The sequence below is a fragment of the Strongyloides ratti genome, assembly GCF_001040885.1.
Source record: "Strongyloides ratti genome assembly S_ratti_ED321, chromosome : 2".
Taxonomy (NCBI): Eukaryota; Metazoa; Nematoda; class Chromadorea; order Rhabditida; family Strongyloididae; genus Strongyloides; species Strongyloides ratti.
In genome coordinates this window covers 945,688-971,026 of record NC_037308.1, presented here as the reverse complement: position 1 = coordinate 971,026, position 25,339 = coordinate 945,688, and the positions used below count along the sequence as shown (strand labels likewise).

At 22.3% G+C, this 25,339-nt stretch overlaps 7 protein-coding genes across 7 annotated transcripts; 4 read left to right on the top strand and 3 right to left on the bottom strand.

Moving 5' to 3' along the window:
* Positions 1-76: 76 nt before the first annotated feature.
* SRAE_2000027300 (Hypothetical protein) lies at positions 77-1,551 on the bottom strand (the record flags this gene model as incomplete). Its single annotated transcript, XM_024651083.1, has 2 exons — positions 77-1,334; positions 1,388-1,551. The coding sequence occupies 2 exons, from the start codon at positions 1,549-1,551 to the stop codon at positions 77-79; spliced, it is 1,422 nt and encodes a 473-aa protein (XP_024504796.1).
* A 177-nt stretch (positions 1,552-1,728) lies between these two features.
* Positions 1,729-3,123, bottom strand: SRAE_2000027200 (Hypothetical protein; the record flags this gene model as incomplete). The annotated part of the gene is made up of 1 exon (XM_024651082.1): positions 1,729-3,123. The coding sequence occupies one exon, from the start codon at positions 3,121-3,123 to the stop codon at positions 1,729-1,731; it is 1,395 nt and encodes a 464-aa protein (XP_024504795.1).
* A 2,338-nt stretch (positions 3,124-5,461) lies between these two features.
* SRAE_2000027100 (Hypothetical protein) lies at positions 5,462-8,720 on the top strand (the record flags this gene model as incomplete). Its single annotated transcript, XM_024651081.1, has 7 exons — positions 5,462-5,566; positions 6,715-7,133; positions 7,188-7,455; positions 7,876-8,170; positions 8,228-8,412; positions 8,462-8,599; positions 8,643-8,720. 7 exons carry the CDS (start codon positions 5,462-5,464, stop codon positions 8,718-8,720), a joined length of 1,488 nt encoding a protein of 495 aa, XP_024504794.1.
* A 3,066-nt stretch (positions 8,721-11,786) lies between these two features.
* On the bottom strand, positions 11,787-15,698 carry SRAE_2000027000 (Paramyosin, long form; the record flags this gene model as incomplete). Its single annotated transcript, XM_024651080.1, has 5 exons — positions 11,787-11,969; positions 12,016-13,947; positions 15,036-15,368; positions 15,419-15,475; positions 15,558-15,698. 5 exons carry the CDS (start codon positions 15,696-15,698, stop codon positions 11,787-11,789), a joined length of 2,646 nt encoding a protein of 881 aa, XP_024504793.1.
* Positions 15,699-17,771: 2,073 nt separating this feature from the next.
* On the top strand, positions 17,772-19,794 carry SRAE_2000026900 (Gliomedin; the record flags this gene model as incomplete). Its single annotated transcript, XM_024651079.1, has 4 exons — positions 17,772-18,140; positions 18,356-18,733; positions 18,785-19,264; positions 19,303-19,794. The coding sequence occupies 4 exons, from the start codon at positions 17,772-17,774 to the stop codon at positions 19,792-19,794; spliced, it is 1,719 nt and encodes a 572-aa protein (XP_024504792.1).
* Positions 19,795-20,716: 922 nt separating this feature from the next.
* SRAE_2000026800 (Prohormone convertase 1) lies at positions 20,717-22,710 on the top strand (the record flags this gene model as incomplete). The annotated part of the gene is made up of 2 exons (XM_024651078.1): positions 20,717-21,013; positions 21,055-22,710. 2 exons carry the CDS (start codon positions 20,717-20,719, stop codon positions 22,708-22,710), a joined length of 1,953 nt encoding a protein of 650 aa, XP_024504791.1.
* A 502-nt stretch (positions 22,711-23,212) lies between these two features.
* SRAE_2000026700 (Prohormone convertase 1) lies at positions 23,213-24,658 on the top strand (the record flags this gene model as incomplete). Its single annotated transcript, XM_024651077.1, has 1 exon — positions 23,213-24,658. The coding sequence occupies one exon, from the start codon at positions 23,213-23,215 to the stop codon at positions 24,656-24,658; it is 1,446 nt and encodes a 481-aa protein (XP_024504790.1).
* Between the last annotated feature and the right edge of the window lie 681 nt (positions 24,659-25,339).

Genomic DNA, 25,339 nt, shown 5'->3' with positions numbered 1-25,339 from the left:
AAAGTTTATTTGAAAAAAAAAATTGTTTTTTAATTTTAGATATTATTAATATAATGTATAAAATTATTTAAAATTTCTATAATGTTTCACAATCATTAATCATATTTTTTATATTATTTTTTAAACAAAAAAAAACTTCTTCTTTTAATATCAGAAATTTATTTGTCATTTCAATTGAATTTTCTATCATACAAGAAAGAGTAGTTTTGTAATAGTTTATTGTTTGATTTAAGTCACCTGAAATATCTAAATATTTATAGTCTATGTCTTCAGACAATGTATTTTTATATATACTTTTATAAATTTTTATTAATTGTTCTGTGAAACTTCGTGATTTAATATCAATTGTTTGTTGTAAATCTGATATTTTGTCACATTTTTCGTTATATATTCTTTTGATTAATTTTATTTCTTCCTCCAAAATATCAATTCGATTACTGATAATTGCTGTGTTTGTAAATAATTGTCTTGCTTCTTCTTTACTTATTTTTTGATTATTAATTTTGTCTTTAGTAATTATCCATTCTTCATTTATTTTAATAATTTCATTATTTTTATTTTCAATCCATGATATTTTTTTATTTAACTCTTCTCGAATATTAGTAATATATTTATCATTTGATATTAAATTATTATTTAAATTTTCAATATCTTTATTCATTAAATCTAATTTATAAGATTGTGTCTCAAGTTCTCTATATACATTCTCATGTTCTTTTTTTTTTCTTTGTAAAAATTTAACCTTTTGTTTTAAATTTTCTAAATTATTATTATCAGTTAAATATATATCATTACAATTTTTTGTATAACATTTTAATGAATCTTCATAATGTTCTAGTTTACAATCATCTGATAAACCCATATTTTGAATTGTCTTATTTAAAATATCAAGCATTGGAAGATCATTTAAATAGTTTAAAAAATTATTTTCATCATAATTTTCAACTTTAAATATATTATAGTGAAATTCTATAATTTTTATTAATTTTACAAATCCATCAACAATATATTTCCAATTATTTGTAATATTTTTAAAGATTGTCTCTTGTAATGATTCTAAATCAAAAAGATTTAAAAAAAAATTTAAATCATCCTGAAGATTGGTACATTGGTAGTCTTTGTCTATATGATATACAATTATTTGAAGATATTCAAGGAAGTTTGTCTCAGTAGCATAATTAAATTGTTTTTTTTCAAATAAAGGATCAATAAAAAAAATATTTTGATTTAGTATAAAATTTTTAAGATTTCTAGAATTTTCTTCAATTTCTTTTTGTAAAAGTGAAGTTTTTGGACGTGTTGAAATGTATTGAAAATTATAACCTATTGATGATCTATATATAATATAAAAAAATAATTTTTTTTTTAAATCAAATGATATACTTACTGTCTTCCAAAAGATGACAAATCGGTACCTGAAATTCTACCAAATGAAACTTTTTCAGTTAATAAAGGCCAACCAGATATGGATAATTTATTTTCCAAGTTTTCATTTAATGATTGTTTATTATTTATTGATAATCTTTCTGTAAATTGATTATCAGAATCCATTTGAAAATATAACTTTATAAATATATAATTTTTAAATTATTTTTGTAATGAAATTTTTCTTATATATATTTACAATATTAAAATATACATTTATATTATTTAAATTTATTTATTTATAAAAATATAATATTCAATATATTGAATGACAAGTATTTTAATAATTTATAAATAAAATATTTATTTTAGAAGACAACAATAATTATTATCTCCACAGGAACGATATCCATTTGGACATATACAAAATTTATCATCATTTTCTGATTTAGCACATTTTGTAATTAATTCTTGAGTAGAACATTCTCTTTTACATTTTTTTTTACATTCATGCTTACAATTTTCTTTTGAATTATAATTAATTAAATTATCACATTTTGATGATAAATTACAATTATTATAGCATGTTTCATCACATCGTTGAGAATGTTTTTTTACATTATTAGAATTTTTAGTATATTTATTATTTATTTTGCATGTATTAAAACAGGCATTTTCACATTGATGATGTGGTATATTTCTTTTAGAACAATACTCTGTACAAGTTTTTGTACAATTACAAAATTCTGGACAATAATTTGAACATACTTCTAATGTATTATTTACCTGACAATTTTGATAACATTTTATAAGACAAGTAGATGAAGGTGAAGATAATTTTATATTTTTTTCTTTTTTTATTTCTGTATTTAATTTTGACATTCCAATTTTTCGACTATTAAAATATTTGTGTAAATTAATTACTATACTATTTTTATCTGTACATATATTTTGACATGGTATAGTACATGAATATGATGGTTGAGATTCTTGATTACAACGATTTTTACATGATTTTTCACATTCACAAATATTTTGACATGCTGATATACATTCTGGAAAATTTTCACCACATTTTTCTATACATTGTAATGAACAATCTTGTTGATTATTATTATTAACATCAAAAAATAAATTTGGTAATGATGTTGTGGTAATAAATGATGGATAAATTGGATAATTATCATGAGTTGTATAAATATCAGGATATAATGTTGTTTCATACTCAGATTCATGATATATTATTGGTGTAACAGTTGTTGTATGTATTGGAGTATATGTTGTGGAGTGTATTGGTATTTCAGGTTGTTGGCAAGATGTTTCACATGTATTTTTACAAATATCATAACAAATATTTTGTTTATGTATTGGTGTTGTTTTACATGTTTCAATACAAATTTTATTACAATTAACTGTACATATGTCATAATTTGATGTTGTTGTTATATCATAAAATGGAGAAATAGTTGTATGAAATATATTTGTTGTATATTGTGAATCAAAAAGTGGTATTCGTTGTTCTTCTAATTTTTTTATTCTTTCCATACAATTACAAAGTATTTCTGTTAAACAATAACAACTCATTTCAGTTGATGGTAAAATAAATTTTGTATTAGGTTTACATGTACATGATGGTACTTCTTCTAAAGGACATTCACATAAAGAAGTATCTCTAATAGTTTTATTTTTAATATCAATGGCATAGATTATATTAATAAAAAATATAACAGTTAATAAAATATTTATATAAAGATACATTTTATTTAATGTTAACTTAACTAAATAAGTAAATGAAAAAAATGTTATTATATACCTTTATGATTCTTTTGTATTTATTATTTTAGTTTTAATTGTATAAATAATATTTATTAAGGCATATTAACAATATAAATCAAGAATTTTTAATATTATTTTTACAATGATCAATTAAAATTGCTTTGCACGATCATGTAATATACAATAACTTTTTTATGTCCAAAATTACTCATAAATAAAGAAGTTCAATATATGATATATTCTAATTCCTGAATACAACTAGATTTAAAAACATTAATTTTATAAAAATATTACTATTTCTATTATTAAAAATATATAACAACAAATTAATATTTGTATATGGTTAAGAAAACATTTTCAGATAAATAAATTTCGTGAAAGGTTAAGTATGTTTTGTAAAATATTATTTTTATTAATAAAAATAATACTTTTTAAAATATATAACTGTCTAAACATGTTTCAAATATATATGATTATAAATTATGAAAAATTATAAATCTTGAAATTAAAAATTTATTTACTATTTTCTCGAATACAAAGATAAATATAGAGTATATTAATGTAAATAGATAAGTTAAATAGATAAATAAAGAATTTGATGTACAAAATGGTAAAATATATCTATTTTATTATTTTATCAAGAAAATTTTAACATTTTTAATTTGATTAGCTGTTATATTATTGAATTATATTAAATTAATTTAATATTTTATAGATTATATTGTATTAAAAATATTGATTTATTTAGTATTATAATGCGGTAAAAAAGAAATAAATTTTATCACTCCTTACCACTTGATTTAGTACAATAGAAATTTGAAGATAAAAGAGTGAAAAGTAATCATCTATTTATATCTTTCTATTTAATCTTTAAAAGTCCTTTATATTATGATAATGGCTCTTCATTTACTTATTTTATAGTATCTTCTTATAGAAAGAATTTAAGAAGTTTTGTGATTTAAAAAATATATTATTATTATTTTAAGATAATTATCAAAATGTACTAAATTTCTTAAGGTGTTTATCATTTATTTATTTATTTTTTATATCAAACACTTAATAATTATAAAAATAAAAAAAAAATTTAACATTAATTTTAAGATATTTCTTTTAAGAATTTTTATCATAATAAAAATAATATTTGTTCGACACTTCAAATATAAGTTTCGAGATCTATCTAATTATAATGGTATGATGGGTAGGAAATAATCCAAAACTTTTATAATTAAATTCGTGCAATTATTAGTTAACATAAACATTGTATAAGTAAATAAATAATTGTTTAAAAACTATTTTAAAAATTTATGCATGAAATATTTTTTCTATATCTTGAATATTCATGAATATTTTATAATATATAACAATTAAAATCTATCATTAATATATATTTATATTCATTTAAGAAAACGATTTTATATTTTCATGAAATTTTTTTTTTTTTTGTTATTACTCAAATCAATATATGTCTAATAAAAAAATTCATATTAGTATCATATTTTTGTTTAAATCATCTTAATAAAATATCAACTAACCAAAATTTTTACTTTCACCTTTCATTAACTAAATCGCGCTATTGTTTATACCAATCTTTTAAAACTTTTACTTATCAAAATTTTATTCTTTAGTTAAAATATCTATTGTTAAACATGTATTATAGATAAATTTCAGATCAATTTCACCTATAATATTATTTATAAGCATTAAACTTAAATATATAATTACATTTTTTAATATTTATATAAAATATTATTTCTATTAATATGAAAATTTTAACAAATTTTTATTAATATTTATTCTAAATTTATTTCTTATATTTTTATATAGATACTTTGATATTTAAAAATCTACTTAAAGAACACTTGTGTTATACAATAATATCCTATATATAACACTTAAATTTAAATCTTAAAATAATGGTACTAGCTAATATTATGCTTTAATATTAATCAACCGTATAAGTATATTAATAATATTTAAACAAGTTAAATAAGAATAAAAATAATGTTATTGTTTTATATTTATTATAAAATTATATTTCTCATATCCTTAAACATTTTTAATTTTTAAGTACTCAAATATTTATTATTAATATATAATATTTTATTATATAATATAAAATAAAACTTTTTTAATTTATTTAGGTTAAATTCTCTTAAAGATTTTCTTTTATTCATAATTATTACAACTATATGACTTCAAAAATTATACAATTAAAAAAAAATTATTTTAATCATTTGGCTATTGCCACTTTAAATTATTTATAATTGTAACTAATTAAAATTTATTATAAAAAAATTTTTTTATTTTTTTTCAATTTTAAATGGTGTTAGATTCATCAATTCTTGGTCCAATAAAAATCATTCCAGCTCAAGCATATAAAAAAGCTCAACAGCAATATTTTCAACATGCATATATAAATAAAACTGTAAGTTGATATTATATATATTATACATAAAAAAAAAAAACAAAAATACCTAAATTATTTTGATGCGCCATATCTTTAAAGCTTCATTACTCTCGATTGACAAAATGATATAAATTACAAGTATTTTAAATAAAAATACTAGTCTAAACACTTCAACATCTTGTAATATCTTTGTCGAAATTACTAAAATTTCTATTTAACATAAAATATATATAAAAATATATAGCATTTAGCTTTGACAAATCTTTTGTTGTTTCAAAAATTTTCTTCTTTATTGGGATGAGTTATTTATGATTTTAATAAATAGAAAATAAATGTACTTGAATAATTTTCTTTTCAACATAGCACTTTTGTTAAAATTACTTATTTTAGTAATAATTGTTAAAACTTGATTTTGTTCTTACTATACTATTTTCTATCTCTCTTCCCAAAAAATAATTATCTTTTTATTATATTTAATAAAAATTTAATTATTTAAAATGTTTTTTTTTTTTTTGACAAAAATTTAAAAATTTTTTTTTGAATAAAATTTGTTAAATTACATAAAAAATTTTTTTTTAATAATTATAGTTTAAAAAAAAAGTAACTATATATTTTAAAATATATATTACATAACTTTAAACTTGAACATCTATTTTATAAAATATATACTATCAAATACTTTTAACATAGATGATTTATTTTAACTATTATATACATTATTCATTTAAAAATTCCAAATGATGTACTAAACTATATCTTTTTCATTTACACAAACTAATTACTTTTCAACAAGAATTAGGAAATTTTGAAGAATGAATAATGGTATTATAATTTATGTTAAAACAAACAAGCTACAAAAGTTAGATTATTATAAGACAAATACAACTTCTTATTATTTAGAAATAATTATCTTATTTGTCCATCCCTTTACACAATTAAATTCCACTCCTTATACCTCTTATTATGTTAAACATTTCAAGAATTATCCCTAACAAATAATCTTTAAGATATACACTTTTAAGTATTACCCAAATTTATATTATACATATTTATACTTTAACCTTTTATAATTAAAAGTAATATAAATTCTTTTTATAAACATATATTATATATTTATTAATAGTATTTTTATGTATTTATATATAAATATTTTTTTTTTTTTATAGGATAAATTTGAAAAAAATTTTAAAAAAAAATCTAACGAAGAGTTTGATAATAATAATACTATTCAAGATAAAGAAATTACTAGAAAATTTTCTGAATATAAAAATAAAAACAATACTGATATTCCTATAAATATTAAATACTATATGAGTAATATATATGAAAATGGTTATAATTCACAATATCAACAACAAAAAATTCCTCAAAATAGGGGAATGTATGGTCAAAATGGATATTTAGAAAATCAATATGGTCCAGCTTATTATAATCAGGCATATTCATATGATTATGGTGGTGGATATTCTTATAATCCTGATGTTACATTACCTACAACCTATAGACAATATCCTCAACCATCTCCAACAACTGGTGGTGGTAATATAGAAAATGGAACATTATTACATCCCTATAGACGATCACGGTTTGTTTTCAAAAAAAAAATTTTTTTTTAAATAACTTTCTTTAATTTTATTAGAACGGCTCCAGTACGAACGTTACCAAGACCAACATCAGTTCATAATGCTTCTTATAATCCATATCCAAGTGTTCAAAAAAATAATCATACTCAAGTTCGTGGACACTCAGCTGATCCACCATTATTAACAAATTATAGGTATGTATCAAATTATGTTCCAACATACAATACTAGTCAAAGTAAACCAAAAAAAAGACTTTCTAATACAATATTAAATAATTCATATAATCAAAGAATTAGAACAACATCTGGTATAAAATATTCACAGGTAGGTAAAAAAAAAATTTTTATAATAATTATTAAATAACTAAATTATTCTATTAACAGTTTATAAATATATTTTAATGCGATAAGGAGTAAAGTTTAATCAAAATACTTCTAATCCTTAAATAAAATAACTAGTTATAAATGTTAAAATTAATAATATTTAAAGACAAATATTCTTTTCAAAATTTTTTAAAATCAATTTTGACCGTTATATATTAGCAACTTGAATAAAAATCATGTTTTATATAGTGAATCAACTTATTTACATAGTAATGTAAATAATATTGAAACATTTATTTATTATATCAATTTTTATTTTACATAATATATTAAATCTTCCTTCCTTCTTTTAAAAAAAATCTTGTCTTTATATTAATTATTATATATATATAATAACTTTTATATATCATACATATTATAGGAACCTATAGAATATTTTCAAGCAAAACCACCAAGTACAAATATTTTTAACTATAATAATACTGGACCAGTTTCACCAAGCGCTACATCAGCTGCACCATATAATCCAATATCACCTAACAACCCAACATTACGTCGTGTTACTCCATATTATACTAATTATCAAACTGCTCATACAACTACAATGTATCCTGGAAGTTATGGAGGTCAACAAATTTATCAACCTCATCAACAATATCCTCAATCTATTTATGGAGGTGGAATTTATGATCGTAAGAGAGACCCGAAGGCTGTCAGTAAGAAATATCCCTTATTTGCTAGAATTACTATAAAAATTTTTGAACTTATATTAGGTGCTGCTATATTAGGTCTTGTTATTGGTCCATCTACAGGTTATTCATTTCATGATTTTGTTATAATGACAAGAACTGAATGGCAAGGTGCCGTTGTTGGAATTGTTTCAGTTTTTGCAATATGTACTTTGTGCCTATTATTAACAATATGTTTAGCTAATAAGCAGTATTTTTGGCGACAATTTGTATGTTTTAATTTATTTATATTTTAATTTATTTTTTTTTTAAATTTAGGATGTAGCAATAAGTGGATTTGCAATATTATTATATTTAGTTACATCTTTTCTTGAAGCTTATTTTGCAGCCTGTTACCCACCTTATGGAAAACAAATTGATATAGTGTGCCATAGAGCAGAGTGGATAATTGCTGATGTAAGTTTAAAAAATTTCATTATTATAATTATAAAATTTTAAGATTCTTTGTTTCATCAATCTTGTTATTTATATAATAGATTTTGTTCTGGCAATAAGAACAGGTGTTAATATTTTGTAATTATAAATTTTAACATTATAATCATTTTGAAAAAAATAAATAATTAGAAATATGTTAAAATATAATCTAAGAAATGTCAAACTATGATGTATATGTGAAGCTGATAACCTTTAATCAAATTATAAAAATTAATTTTTTGTTATGTCAAGATATTTTTTTTTCATAGATTTTAATAGAATATAGATATTTGTAATTATATGAAATTTTTATTCAAACCTATATACTTAAAAAAAAATCAATTTGATTTGTTATAAATAATAAGTACTTATAAAGTCGACTTTTTTTTTATAAAATTGAAATAAAAATATAGATGGTAATTATTTAATTATTAAGATTATATGATTCACAAACTATATAATATTATTTTTAACTTATTATAGTAACAAAATAAATTTATTATTTTTCATTTTAATTAACACTTTGATTTTATTCTAATAATTAAAATATATTTTATTTATAAAGATTTTCATTAACCTATATATTAAAATTATTTTTAAAAACATTTATTTTAAATGTAAAAATTATACATTAAATTGAAAATATATATGATATAATTTAAATTTCAAAAGAATTTAAAAGTATTTCAAAGTTATTTTAACTAAACATTTTAATAAAACACTAGTTTCCCATATTAAATATGTAATAGGTAAATAAAACTTACAAGAATGCAATTTGAGAAAAATTTCTTTTATAATATTATAAGTTAAATATTGTTAAAATCTATTAAAAAAAAGTTATTAAAAGGCTAGTGATTAAATTACATGTTTATTGTTAAATATTTTTTTTTTTGTAATTAGACAATATATTTTTGAATTAAAATGAAGTTTGTTCAATTGTTTAAATTTCTTGTATAACTATTAAATTTAAATTATCTACCAATTTATCATCAATTTCATGATTTGATTTTCCTACTTATTAAAGTTTATCTGTTTCAAATTTTCATATGATTCCTGTTTCTTTTCTACTTGAATAAAAAAATAAAATGTGATGTTTTTTCAAATTTTTTTTTTCAATATAAGAACAAAAGTATATTCATACGATATTCATTGAAAAAATAATGAAATTATAGTATAATCATAGTTATGTTAAAAAGAAAGTTTTAGAAGTTGTATTAATATAAAATTAAAAGCAAGAAAGAGAAGAATTTTCTAAAAAAAAATTATCTTTTTACGATATAACAAAATGTTTTAAAATAAGTTATATAAGATTAATGTTTTGTAGAAAAATCAATAAATATAGTCTCCTTTATAAAGAATATTTCCATCTTAAGATATAGTAAAAAATATTTTAAAATATGTTTCAAGTATGTGTTTATAACTCAAATCAAAATGTCTGTAGAAGCATGAAATTTTGTGTGCCAGACTTCTTTCAAAGTTTTAAGTATAGTTCACGTTGAAAAAAAAAGTTGTTCTTAATTATTCTTGAGATACAATTTCTAATGATTTTTTAAACTAATTCTTTTGTCATTTTTATTATACCTCAAAGATGAATAAAAATTAAACAATGTTTTGAAAATAGATTCTATATAGAAACTGATTGAAAATTGATTGAAAAACATTTCTTATTTTTATCTTTATTTTTAAGTATAATACAACCAAAGATAAAACATTTTTCTAAAATATTTATTATCATTACATTAAAATATCTCAGCTGAAATTTACCAATAAACAATGTCAACCAATATATATAAGAAATTTAAAATAGAGCAAAATAAAAACTTTTTTGTAATATATATAAAGAAAGAAAAAAACAATAATTTTTAATCCTATTTAAAATATTTTGGTGAAAACAAAAAATTATTATCAATTTTTACCATTTTTGAATAATAATTTTATTTTTGACTTTAAAAAAATTATCATATGAAGATTAAAGTGTTGATGAAAACTTTTATATACAATCAACAATTTATTTAAAAAATATAATTTTCTAAAGTTTCAGATTTAAAATAAAATTAATGTTCTCATAAAAATTATTTACAGTAGTTTTTAAAAAATAGTTATGCAAATTTGTAAGAAATTCATTTTCACATAATTTAGACTATTTTTTTTAATAAAATTAATTAGTTTTAAATTTTATTAATATATTTTATATGTAAATTATACAACTTACTTTTATAAAATCATAATTTACAAGCTTACTGTAAATTTTAATAGTAAAATAATTTGTTTCCAGATTTTTTAATATCTCAACTCAAATAAACCACACAACAATGAAAATAATATTAATCAATTTGTTTAAGAAAAATAGATGGTAATAGAAAAGTTTGTAGCTATATATTATATTTTTGTTTCAATAATTGTAATTTTTAATTACTCAAACTCTATAAAATGTATACTAACATTTTGACATAAATTATTCAAAAAAGTTAATTAAACTATTTGATAAAAAAAGTTAAATAAAAATTATTTTAAAGTTACATGTTCTTATTATATTTTTATTTTGAAAAGTAAATGTATAAAATGGCTACAAAACAAAACTACTGATGAATTATGATAACATTTAATTTTGAGAAAAAAAATCATCTTCCTTTGATTTGAAAGGATCAATTAGAGTATTTTTCTTAAATTTAAATAAATCAAAGTATTTTATGTAAAAAATAATTGAAATTTAGTAAGAAAAATTTAGATAATTTCTTGTATGATTTCTAAAAATATTTAACTAAATTTTCAAAGATTTTATACTACTATACAAATGAAACAACAATTTTGATAAAGTCATCTACAAATATTGTTAATTTTTAAATATTTTGTCTCTATTTGATGACTAATCTGTTTTTAAATCAAAAAAAAAAATAATTGTGTTATAAAATGTAGATAATAAAAATTTTCAATATACTATTTAACATTTCAATAAAAGTATATAAAAACTGACAAGTATTAAAAATTAAAATTTTAATATTATCAAATGTCGTTGTCTGCAACCATGGTACTATTAAATGGAGTTATGTTTCATTTCAAAAATTCAGCCACTGGCGGCAAAACAGGTTTTGTATAAAGTTAAAAAAATATAAAAAAAACATATTTTATAATGAATATATATTTTGATAAGATTTTTCAAGTATCTTTCTTAAAAATCATCTTCAAGAACGTAAACTTTTGAGGCGTTTGCCTTTCCTCCAACTACTGTAGTACGTGATTTAGCACGAAGAAGATGTAATGAAGATTCAGCTTGATCCGCACGTCCTTCAGCATCTTCAAGTTCACGTTGGTATCTACGAACACGTTGAAGATTTTGCATTGTTATTGATTCCTAAAAAAAATTTTTAAATCTAAAAAGATAAAATATTAAAACATACTGCTTCTCCAAGTTGTCTCTTTTGGATATTAAGTTTTTCAAGAAGTCTGTCTGCAGTATCTTGTGCCATAACAAAGTTTTTGTGTTCTTCATCAACTTGCATTTGAACCTCTTTAATTCTTCTGTCTTTCTTTCTAAGAGCATTTTGAGTTTCTTTATGTCTTCTAGTTTCTTCATCTAAAGCAGTTTCCAAATCTCTAATTCTAGTTTCTAATTTAGCAATAACTCTCTTTCCTCCTAATAAAGCAGCAGCTTCAGCTTCTTGAATTTGTACTTGGAGTTGTTTAACTTGTTCTTCTAATGATTTTCTTAAAGCATCAATCTTCATAGAATGTTCTTGTTCCTCATGGAGTTGTTCAAGGGCACGTGCTGCATCAGCAAGAGCTCTAGAGCAACGCTCATCAGCGGCATGAAGTTCTTTAGTAGCTTCATCAAGATCAGCTTGTGCAGTGGAAAGTTCAGTTTCAAGTTTATTTTTAATAGCAGTAAGATTATTATTGATAGATTGAAGGTCATTGATACGTCCATTAGCTTCTTCAAGATCATTTTCAGCTTGCTTGCGAGCACGGATAGCATTATCCAAAGCGTTCTTAACTTCTTCAAGTTCTGCAGAAAGAGTAGAAATTTTACGTTGAGCAAGAGCATAGGCATCCAATGTTTGTTGGAGTTGTCTTTGAGAATCTTCCAAATTAGCTTGGAGAACTTTAAGTTGTTCTGATTGTTTTTTAATTGTTTTTTGAGCTTCAATATTAGCACGATTAAGATTATCAACAGTCATTTCAAGTTCAGCAATTTCAGCTTGGTATTTCTTCTTGAGTCTTGAAATTTCTGCCTTCATTCTAGCTTCAGCATCAGCAAGGGCAGCGGCAAGTCTATCAATCTCAAATTGAAGATTCTTACGAAGAGATTCCATTTCTTCTTCTTTTTCTTGAAGTCTTCTTTCCATTTCAATTCTAAGTTGTTGAAGTTCAGCTTGAAGACGTTGAGCACGGGATTCAGCATCACGTCTAGCAGCATCTGATTCTTTAAGAGCTGTTTGAAGTTCACGAATTTCTCCAGCAAGTCTAGCGTTTTCAAGATCAAGTTCGTGAAGTTTTCTGTTAGCATCGGCAAGAGCTTCCTTAGCTTCATGAAGATCATCATGAAGTTTTTTGTTTTCACGAGCAAGGGCTTCTTTTTGTTCGACGGCTTTTTCGTAAAGGTGTTTCATTTTTTGAAGTTCAGCTTGGCATGCACGAAGTTCACGTTGAGCTGCTTCAAGTTCAGCACTAAGTTCATCAATACGTATCTTAAGTTCGTTAACAGTTCTTTCAAGTTGTTCTTTAGCACGTTCCAAAATAGCAATAGTATTTTGTGCCTTTTCTAAATCGACAATCAAAACTTCAACTTCAGATTGGAGTCTACTCTTGGCCTTTTCTAATTGAGAAATCTTTTGAAGCATAAGTTCAATTTGTTCTTCATATTCAGCTTGTTTTTGAAGCATCTTTTTACGGAGATCTTCAACTTCTTCATGATGAAGAGCAACTTCAGCATCAAATTTGCTTTTCCATTGTGTGATTTCAGTATTGGCAAGAGAAAGTTTGTGTTCAGCTTCAGTTCTGGCACTTGATTCTTCATCAAGAGCTGTACGTACAGCATCAAGTTCAAGTTGTACTTGATGAAGTTGAGCTTGCATTTGTGAACGTTCACGTTCAGCATCTTCAAGACGACGTCTAGCTTCTTCAAGTTGTTGAGCAAGTTGGTATTTAACATGTTGAAGATTATCAAGTTGAACTTTTTGATCATGAACTTCCTTTAATAAATCATTATTTTCAGCTTGAAGCCTTTGACGTTGATTAGCAAGATCATTAACATGTTTATTCAAATCTTCAACTTTGTTGCTAAGATCGTTAGCTTGTGCTTCAAAACGTTCGGCAGCTTTTTCAGCAATATGCTAAAAATATTATTTTAATTATATATATGTAAATATATTATTTAATTAATTGTATATAAAATTATTTATGTTTAAAAATAAAATTATCTTTTATATCTTAAAATTTTATCAATTTATTTCTTTGTAAAAATAATTAAGTAACTTTTAAAAATTAACAGCTGCCAATAAAAAGTGATCATTGTTGAGTTAAAAGAATTTCTTTCAAGTAAACTTACTTAAAATCTCATCTTTCTATTTAATCTAGATAGATCCTATTTATCATTTTCTCAACAACTAAATACAAATAGATATACAACTTTTTGATTATTTTCTTAAATATTATAAACTTATTTTGAAATACTAAAGCTCTAGGTAATGGCAGATAAAGTAAAAACATTTGTAGATATTGTGCCGTCTTAAATATCGTGGGCTGCAATATAATAGAGAAAACAATTTTATAATAAGATTTAATGGGAATGTAAAATTTAACTGACAAAGTTAATTTATTATCAATTTAGTTAGTTTGTGTAAATATTAAAAGTCTCTCTAATTAATGTTTTAAATAAATATGAAAAAAGTGGTAAATTTATTAAACTCAAATAAAGATAACTTATGATACGGAAATATAACTTATTAAAAAAAATTTTTTTTTCAACAATGAGTCATATAATGAAAAAAAAAAAAGAAAATTTAATATTTATAATCTTTGTAAACGAACATTTTATTTTTTAAAAATTTTTTTTTACTTTTTTACAAATATATATTATATAGTGCGTAGAAAAAGTATCAACGTTCAACATTTATTTAATTTTCAATGCAAGTCGTCATCTTATTGCTCATCAACAACTTGTCAACAATTTTAAGAACAAGGGATATATAAAGATAAAGTAATTTCTTGGAAATAAGATCTGAATTGGTAAAGATAAAATAATATTTAGTTAATGTGACTACTTGTATTATATATTAAATATATTACTTTATAAATAATATTGTGTTTGTTTAATTAATAAAAAGTAATAAAATAATCAAGCTTATAGCATGATAAAAATTTAAAATAAAAACTAGATAAAATTTTGTTTTATATATATATATATCTTTATGAAACGTACCTTATCTTTTTGAACTTGATCAATAGTAGAAGTAAGTTCAATAACTTCATGTTGAAGACGTTGTCTTTCACGATCAATTTTACTATTTTTCTTTTGTAATTGTTCAATTTGATCTTGATAGTCAAGAAGACTGTCTTGGTGTTTCTTACGAAGGCAATTAATAGCATCTTCAGATTCGATTTGTGATTCTTCGAGAAGTTTACGAAGTTTTGATAATTCAGCTTCTCGCTTGCGGTTGGATTCGATTTGTGAGTCGGTTGTTCCTTCAGCATCTTCAAGACGGTCAGTTAAAGCAATAAGTTGGACAGAAAGATCAGCACGTTCTCTCTCAATCTAATAATAATAAGATAGAAATTTTTAATATAAAATATACTATTACTTACTCTATTACGAAGTTCTCTTTCAGATTCAAGATCTTCTTGAAGAAGACGGATCTTGTCCTAAAAAATTATATAAAATTTTATAGATAAAAATATTGAATAATAGTTAAAATAATAAAATAATGTATAAAATAAAGCATACCTCAAGTCTAGTTAAAGATCCGAGATCAGCAACAGAAAGATTTCCAAAAGCAGCAGCACCTCCAGCAAAAGCTGATACAGAAGGTGATTTGTAAATATTGGCATTGGCCATAGAAGGACTTTTATAAAGATTAGAGGACATTCTCTCTCTCGAGTGTCTTAAGCTAATAGAACAAAAATAAGTCTCGAGTAATAACTACAAGTAGTGGTCGACAGGGGTAGGAAGAATCTACTGATAAAGTCGTTAGCGGGTTGGATATATCGCGTTAAAGTAAGATCAAATTAGAAAGGGTGTTTTGTGAATAACGAGAGAGGCGTTAGAGACGTCAAATATAATAGGAATAAATATGAAAAATGAAAAAGATATAAAGGAAGAGAAATGATAAGGAAAATTTTTTCATTGAATAGGTAAATGAGACTATAGGTATAGTATATACAGAGATCCCGATAAACTAAATGTGAGTGCCATGAGGAATAGATAAAGATTTATAGAAAATAATAATGTTGTATGTGTGATCATCACTAATAACTGGAATTAGGATATACTTTCTTTAGAGTAGGCGAAAAAGAGGGACAGGTAATGAAAAGTATCTGGAGGATGGTAAAGAAAATGTTAATGATTAATAAAGTTACCAGTAAAATATTAAAGCCTGCTGGCTTACTACTTATTACAAACATATAATAATATTTTTATCAAATCATCTCTGGATCTCCAGTAAATGGTGAAATTATTTAAACAACATAACATTTAAAATTTTTGATCTTTACAAGAAATAGAAAATATATAAACTTTTGATACTAAGAATATTATAATGCATTATTTCTCAATGGCACAATAAACATTTGCCTGGTACACGAGATATTTATTTATATATCACTTTATCAATTAACATACATACATACATTTTTTTTTATTATTTTTGCCGTGTAATTGATAAGAACATAAAACTTTTTCATTCTTTACTTAAAATTATTACAAAATAATGTTATATTATTTTTTTTTTTAAATTAGAAAAAGTTTGATAAATCGGAGAGAGTGTTAAGTAAATATAGACACACAAATTTTAACAATGAATTTAATCAGATCAATGGCAATTTTCTATTTCTTATATAAAATATAATAGAAAAGATTATTCTTTACTAATAATACATAGTATGTTTGTTTCAAATTATTTTCTATCATTTTCATCTTACAATCAATCTATTACTTTCAAAATTTAAATGTATAGAGATAGAATATGTTTTAAGAAAAATTTTATCATATGTTTTAAAAAAAATTATAATAATTATATTTATTGTCAGTTAAAATCGCCCCCACTATATTGAAGTGTAAGTATTATTTTCAAAGTAATTGTTTCTAGTATAAAAAACTTTTCCCTTTTCTTATAGTAAACTAATAAAACAATAAAAAAGTGTAGATATGAAAAAATTCTTTCTAGCTTTTTTTTATATATATCAATACCAATTAGTAAAATTGTTTATATATTTATTAAAAAAAAAAAATTTTTTTTTTTAAATTACACAAATAAGTAACACATTTATTTTTCATCAACGATGATTTTTAATGTAAATAGACTTAGAAATCTAAAAATTTATTCAATGATTTGGAGTACTTGAAAGATAAAATCTAAAGAAAATTTCAATGATACAACAAGCTTTAATTTAACAATATAATTATTATTTTGAGTACTGTCTTTTGTCATTTATATTGAATATTTTAAACCAGATTGAAAAATTAGTAACACTTTATTAAACAAAATATATAACATATTTTTTTATATGGTTTAATATTTCTATTTTTCAAATTACTTTGTTTATAAAATTTTATTTAATTTAATTTTTGTAAACAAACAAATTATATTAAGAAGAACTATTTATAAAATTAAAAGATTTGTATTAAAAATAAATATATATACACTTTAACTTATTTTTTCTTATTGATTTAAAGAAAGAAACATCAACAACATAGATTTTAGCTATATCTCAAATAGCATTATTTAAAAATAATAATATGAAAAATTTTATAAGAATTTTTAATTAAATTTGTGTTTAAAATAAATTAATCAAAAGTGTAAAGTTTCATTGGATTGATATATTTATATAATAAAATATAGTTTATTTATTTTTTATATAAACAATATTGAATTTGAATATATTATTACTATGAAGAAAAGTAGATGAAAACAATTTTGATAAAATTATTGTTACTAAAATTATGAATACAATAATTTCTGATAGCGGTCAAAAAACTGATATTGAAGATGTTAATGAATTTCTTGAAAATAATAGAAAAAAATTTTTAAAACATCTGGAATATTTCCAATTATTTATATTTTCTATATCAATAATTTTATTTTTACATTCATATTATGAATTGAATAATCTTGAAAATCGTCTACTTTTTACAGCAATGAAAATACAACATTTTAAAAAAATAAAACTACAAGAAACTTGGAATAAAAGAATAAAAAAAGAAATAATTGACAATAGTAATATTGATCCAATAGTTTCAATTGATCCAGATAATCAAAATTATAATTTAACCAAATCTGAAATGTGGCTTCAATCATTGTCAAAAATTCGTGTAAGTTGTAATTGATATAAAATTTAAAAAAAATTTATTTTTATTATTTACGTATGATTAAACTAAAAAAAAATTATTTATATATATATATATTTTTTTTTAAATCATAACGTATGTAAACATACTCTTCATTAGTTTAAACCTCAATAAAAAATTATAAATAAATGTTAAGATAAAAAAAAAAAATAATTTGTTGTAAACATTAAAATTTAAAGATGAATGAATTAATGGATAAATGTTTGGATTTACATGAGTATTGTGTTGATGAAAATGGATCAGAAAGAGGGCCTCCAGGTCCTCCTGGTATACAAGGTAAACCTGGACCACCAGGAAATCCTGGTCCTCCTGGAAAGGAAGGTCTGTTTGGACTTCCAGGACCTCCTGGTCCATCTGGTCCACCAGGCCAAAAAGGTAACAATGCTATTTGTCCAAAATGTACAGTAGCAACAGAATTTGAAATGACTAGTAAAAAAGATCAATGTCCAAAAATTGAAGAAATGAAATGTCCTAATTATAACATTTTTGGAGATAAATTTAAAGATCAAGAAATGCCTTATGTTATTGAGAAGGCTTTACCAATTATTGTTGAACGTGTATGTAAAAGTTTTTATTAATTTTTTTTTATATAATTTTAAAATATTTAGATGATTGAAAATATGACAGAAGTTGAATCATGCATGCGTGTTTGTCTAACAAATATAACAGATGATTGGTTTGTCCAACCAGAAGTTACAGAAACACCATATATTAAAGGAGCAACAGCTCATTGTTATTTAGAAGGAGTTGGTCGTCCAGTTTTTCATGCTCACTCAAATACATTTTATGGTGCGTGGATGAGAGATGCATATCCAAAGACTGGTAAAGATTCTGACAAAAGATGGTTAGCACCACATTTTCAAGGTGATGTATTACATGAATACACATCTGAAAGTGATTTAAGAAGGCAAAATATTGAAGAAAGTCATATATTACCATATGTTTATTCTGGTACAAATCCTACATTTTTTAATGGAAGTTTTTATTATCAAAGAGTTGGATATCCTTCAATTATTAAATATGACATAGCAACAAAACGATATAAAGAATTATTTATGGGTGATCATGTATCATTTCGTAAAAAAAATGTAAGTAATAGTTAATAAATTTCTAATTATTATTTAAGTATCTTTTTAATCTTCATAATAATTATTTTGACTTGGCTGTTGATGAGAATGCTTTATGGGTTATGTTTCATTATGAAGATGAACCATTTTTATCCGTATCTAAAGTTGATATTTCAAATTTAACAATTTATCAAACATGGAATCTTACAATGGTTAATCATACAGATGTTGGAAATGGTTTTGTTGTTTGTGGAGTTTTATATTTAGTTAAAAATACAACTGATATTAAATCAGAAATATTTATTTCTTATGATTTTTATAGAGATAAATATAAAGCTCCAAATATTAAGTGGGTGAATTTGTATCAAAATACAAATATGATATCATATAATCCATTTGATAAAAGAATTTATATTTATGATCATGGTTATTTACTAACTGTACCTGCAAGAATTCATTGGAGAGCAAAAAGAAATACTAATGAGGAGAACACGGATGAGTTATTATATGAAATTGATGACATGAAAGAAAATTTTTACACAAATGTTTAAGAAATTGCTAAATAAAAATTTTATGATTACAACTATACTTAACAATTCACAATTTTAATATGATAAAGAAAGAAATAAAATTCTTATCATTAGATTATTATTATTCTTTCTTCTCATTTTCTCTTCTTATAAACAAATATTACTTTTATCCTTTAAGATTAAAACTATTTTAGATTTGATTATCACTTTAAAATCGGTTATTATTTGATCATTAATAAAAAATGATAAAAGGTGTCAATTATATATTATATATATATTTCTTCATTTTGGTTTGTTCTCAAGACTATACAAACATTACTTTTTTTTTTTATTTTCTTGATTTCTTTATTATTAAACAATAATTATTATTAAATGAAACGTTGTTAATAAAATTTATTATACTTATCAACATAAATTTCTTTATTACAATCATCAAAATAAAATAAAAAATATTTTCTATCAACAACAATTAACTTATAACTTTTAGTTAATTTTATTATAAATCATGATATTTCTACTAAATTCACGAGTTCCTTTTTTTTCAAGTGTATATATATATATTTCTATAAATTGTTTATCATTTTTTATTATTCTTACCTTCTTAGTTAATACCAATTATGGTAATTATAAATTTAATAATTTTAATGAACAATTAATAAAAGAAAATGAATTAATAAATAATCTAGAAGGGGAAAATTATATCAATATAATAGAGAATGATTATTATATAAAAAATATTGATGAAGAAGAAAGATTAAGAAAAGAATTACTTAAAATATTAAAAGAATTTCATAGAAAATATATCTATCAACAAAATAATATTAACAATATTAATAAAATAGATTATAATATTTTAACTAAAGAATGGGCTATTAAAATTCATGGTGGTAGAAAAAATTTGGTTAAAATAATAAAAAATACTCAATTTGAAATTGTCAAAAAAATGAAAGGATTTAATGATATATTTGTACTTAAAGAAAAAAATAATATGGCATATAATATTAATAAAAATTATAATCGATTAAAAAGAAAAATAAATTTGATAAAAGAACTTGAAAAAAATTCTAATATTGAATGGATTGAGATACAAAAAAATTATAAAAGATATAAAAAAGAATTAATTTCAATATTTAATTATACATTAAATAATTCAACAAATGATATTGAAAATAAATTTTATCAAAACAAATCATTTATTCCAATGTTTATTGATCCTTTATGGAAAAATCAGTGGCAAATAGTAAGTTAAATTTATTATTAAATATATTTAAAATTTTATAGCATCAATATGATGAAGAAAGAAAAAATGAATCAATTCAATTATTTTATGATATGCAAATAATAGAAGCATGGGAAATGGGATATTCTGGAAAAGGAATTGTAATATCAATATTAGATGATGGAATTGATTATAATCATGAAGATTTAAGACAAAATTATGAATCACGTGCATCATATGATTTTAATGATGATGATAATGATCCATTACCTAGAATGGATGATTTTAATAAACATGGAACAAAATGTGCTGGAATTATTGCAATGGTTGCTAATAATACAAAATGTGGTGTAGGTGTTGCATTTAATTCAAAAGTAGGAGGAATAAGAATGTTAGATGGTGAAGTTAATGATCGTGTTGAAGCAGAAGCAATAACATATGCAAATCAAATTATAGATATATTTGCAGCATCATGGGGCCCCAATGATGATGGAAGAACTGTTGAAGGACCTGGATATTTAACACAATTAGCATTAAAAAGTGCCGTATATAATGGTAGAGGAAAAAAAGGTTCTATATTAGTTTGGGCTTCTGGTAATGGAGGAATACACTCAGATAATTGTAATTGTGATGGTTATGCAGCAAGTATTTATACAATATCTGTTAGTGGTGTTACACAAAATAACAATTCACCATGGTATGGTGAGGAATGTTCAAGTACTCTTGTTAGTGCATATTCATCTGGATCAAAAACAGAAAATTTAATATCTACAACAGATTTAAATAATAAATGTGCTACTGATCATTCTGGAACATCAGCATCTGTACCAACAGTTGCTGGTATAATAGCATTAACATTAGAAGCAAATAATTCTTTAACATGGAGAGATATTCAACATATTATTGTTTGGACAGCAGAACCATCAGGTTTAATTAAAAGTTCTCCAGAAGGATGGCAAAAAAATGGTGCAGGTCTTTTAATTAATTCTAGATTTGGATTTGGATTAATAAATGCTAAAAGAATGGTAACATTGGCAAATAATTGGACCCATATTCCTGTTATGGTTACATGTTCAATTGTATTTCCAAAATTTGAAAAAAGATGGTTAACATCAAGTAAATCATTAAATATAAAATTTTATGTTGATGGTTGTAAAGGAATGAAAAATGAAGTTAAATATATTGAACAAGTTCAATTATTAGTTGAAGCAAAAAATCGATATAGAGGTAATTTAGCTATTTGGTTAGAAAGTCCAAAAGGAACAAAAACTCAACTTTTACATCCACGACATCTTGATGACTCTACAAATGGTTTTAAAAATTGGCCATTTACTTCTGTTCAAACATGGGGTGAAAATCCAAATGGTGAATGGAAAGTTCACATTGTGGATCTTGAAACAGAAGGTTTTGTTAGTAATTTAACTTTTGTCATTCATGGTACAAAAGAAATGCCCAAATATAGAGAAAATGAAAAACAATATAATTTACCAAATATTGAAAATTATATAAATCAAAAAAATAGTAAAGATAAACTTATAGATAAAGTAGATTTACTAAAATATGGTAAAAGATTTGTTCAATCTATTACAGAAAATGGTGTTGATATTGATGATTTTTCATCCATTGAACAAATTATTGCTCTCCATGAAGAATTAAAGAAATATAAAATTTCAAAAAAAAATCAACAAAAAATTTATATTGAAGGTATTGAAACATAAAAATTTGTGTAATTATTATATTTAAAAATTTGTTGTATAAATATGTGAGATATAAAACTTTATACCATTAATAATGATTTTTTTTATAAATATTAAAACATTAAATACAATAATTATTATATTAATTATTCTATTTAATTTCAAAGTAGAAATTAATGGAAAAAAAGTAATTATTGCATATTTTAAAAATCTTAAAAATGCTAAAACTTTTGCAAAATCACTAAATTTGACTGATAATGATGTTAAAACTTTAAAATTTGATTATTATATTAAAATTAGTAATAAAACATTACAATATAGAGATATTGAAATATTAAAAAATATAACAAAAATTAAGTATAATGGAACAATTGTTTTAGAAAAAATTTTAATACTAAACTCAAGAACAAATACTAACCAATTATTAACAGACTTTAATGATATAGAATATCATAAACAATGGTACATTTTAAATAATAATCTAAATAAAGTAAAAAATAATAGTAAAAAATATTATAATGGAATGCAAATTCCTGATGTTTGGAAAATGGGATATACTGGAAAAAATGTTGTTGTTACAATTATTGATGATGGTGTTGATTACAGACATCCAGATTTAATAGATAATTACTTACCTGAAGTATCAATAAACTTTGTAGAAAATAATTATGACCCAAGACCACCTTTAAATTCAAAAATATCTAATGATCATGGAACTAACTGTGCTGGATTAATAGCAATGAAAGCAAATAATTCAATATGTGGAGTTGGAGTTGCATTTGAAGCAAAATTTGGTGCAATTCGTTTAGTGGGTGGAGAAGTAACTTCATTGGAAGAATCAAAAGCTTTTAGTTATAATGTCAATAAAACAGATATTTTTAGCTCAAGTTGGGGTCCACCTGATGATGGAAAAACTCTTGAAACAGTTCATTCTTTAGTAGAAGAAGCAATTAGTAATGGTGTTATGTATGGTAGAAAAAAAAAAGGATCTATCTTTATATTTGCTTCTGGCAACGGTGGTATAAAAAATGACAGTTGTACTATGGATGGATTAGCTTCACATGTTTTTACATTTCCAGTATCAGCTGTAGGGCCTTCATTTCAACGTCCCAGTTATAGTGAGAAATGTTCTACTGCACTTATATCAACTTTTTCTAACAGTAAATATGAAAGAGATGAAAAAGAAAGTTTACTTTCAACAGGTATATTTAATAAATGTGACTTAAAATCAGTTGGAACCTCTGCTTCAGCACCATTATTTGCTGGCATTGTTGCTTTAGTCCTGGAAGCACGTAATAATCTAACATGGAGAGATTTAAAATATATTACTATTTTAACAGCAAATCCAATACCAATGATTTTAGAATCTAATAACAATTGGATAATAAATGGAGCGGGATTTCTTCATAATCCATATTTTGGATTTGGTTTAGCTAATGCTAAAGATATGGTTACTGAAGGAATATTATGGGAACATGTACCAGGATTAAATGAATGTCAAATTAAATTTCAAAATTTTGAACCTCAAAAATGGGAAAAAAACACACTCCTTCAAGGTTCTTTTTATTTTAGTGCGTGTAGTGATACTGGAAATAAAATTATTGTTGCTGAATATATTCAACTTAAAATAACAACACAAAATGTAAAACGAGGAAGTATTCAATTGTGGTTAAACAGTCCTAGTAATACACAACTTCAATTAATTTATGAAAGAAATCTTGATAATAGTACACATATTAATAATTATGCATTCAATTCTGTTGCAATTTTCGGTGAAAATCCAGAAGGAATATGGAATATTGAAATAGCAGATAGTTCTGGAGAAGGAGTTTTAAAGGACATTACTTTTAGTGTTTTTGGTACGACTAAAAAATCTAAATATTTAGAAACAAAAAAAAAATATGGTTTATCAGATATTCATAAATATTTAAAACAAGATAAACGAAATTTTGAATTTAAAAATTACTAGTAATTTTTAATATAAAAAAATAATAAAATTTACATTTCTTCTATGTAAGTTAATCTTTTATTCATACTTTTTACAATAAACAAATTATGATATTACCAAGTAGAATATGATCTTAAAATAATTCTAATTGCATGTTTTTTTAATAAACTTCAACTCAACTTTAACATCTTCCTCACCATATCGTTTTTTTTTTATTTTATAATTAAATTCATTTGATTATGTTATAACATTCTACTTTTTTCTAATAAACTATTAATTCAACAATTCTCTAGCACTTTATTTATTTGTTAAAATCAAATAAACTTTATTATTTGTCAAAAACTAACAAAAAACTAAACTTTAATTTTTTTTTAAATTTTGTTTTTCATAATCACGCAATTGTTTCTCTAACAAAAAATGTAAAATACATATTAATAAGAAAAGAAAACAACAGAACATTCTATTTTGTTTTAAAAACAAACAACTTTGATTTTTTTACCATGTATAATAAGCAACATAATTTTAGGAAAGGAAAAAAAAGGCGGAAAATATTTTTCATGAATATTTTCGTGTTAAGAATTAATATTTTCTATTATTTTTTTTTACTTTGAATGTCGGTTACTAGTTTCTACCATACTGGAAATTTATCTGTTCAGATTCAAAATGATAATTTTTTCACTACACTATATAAATTGGTGATTT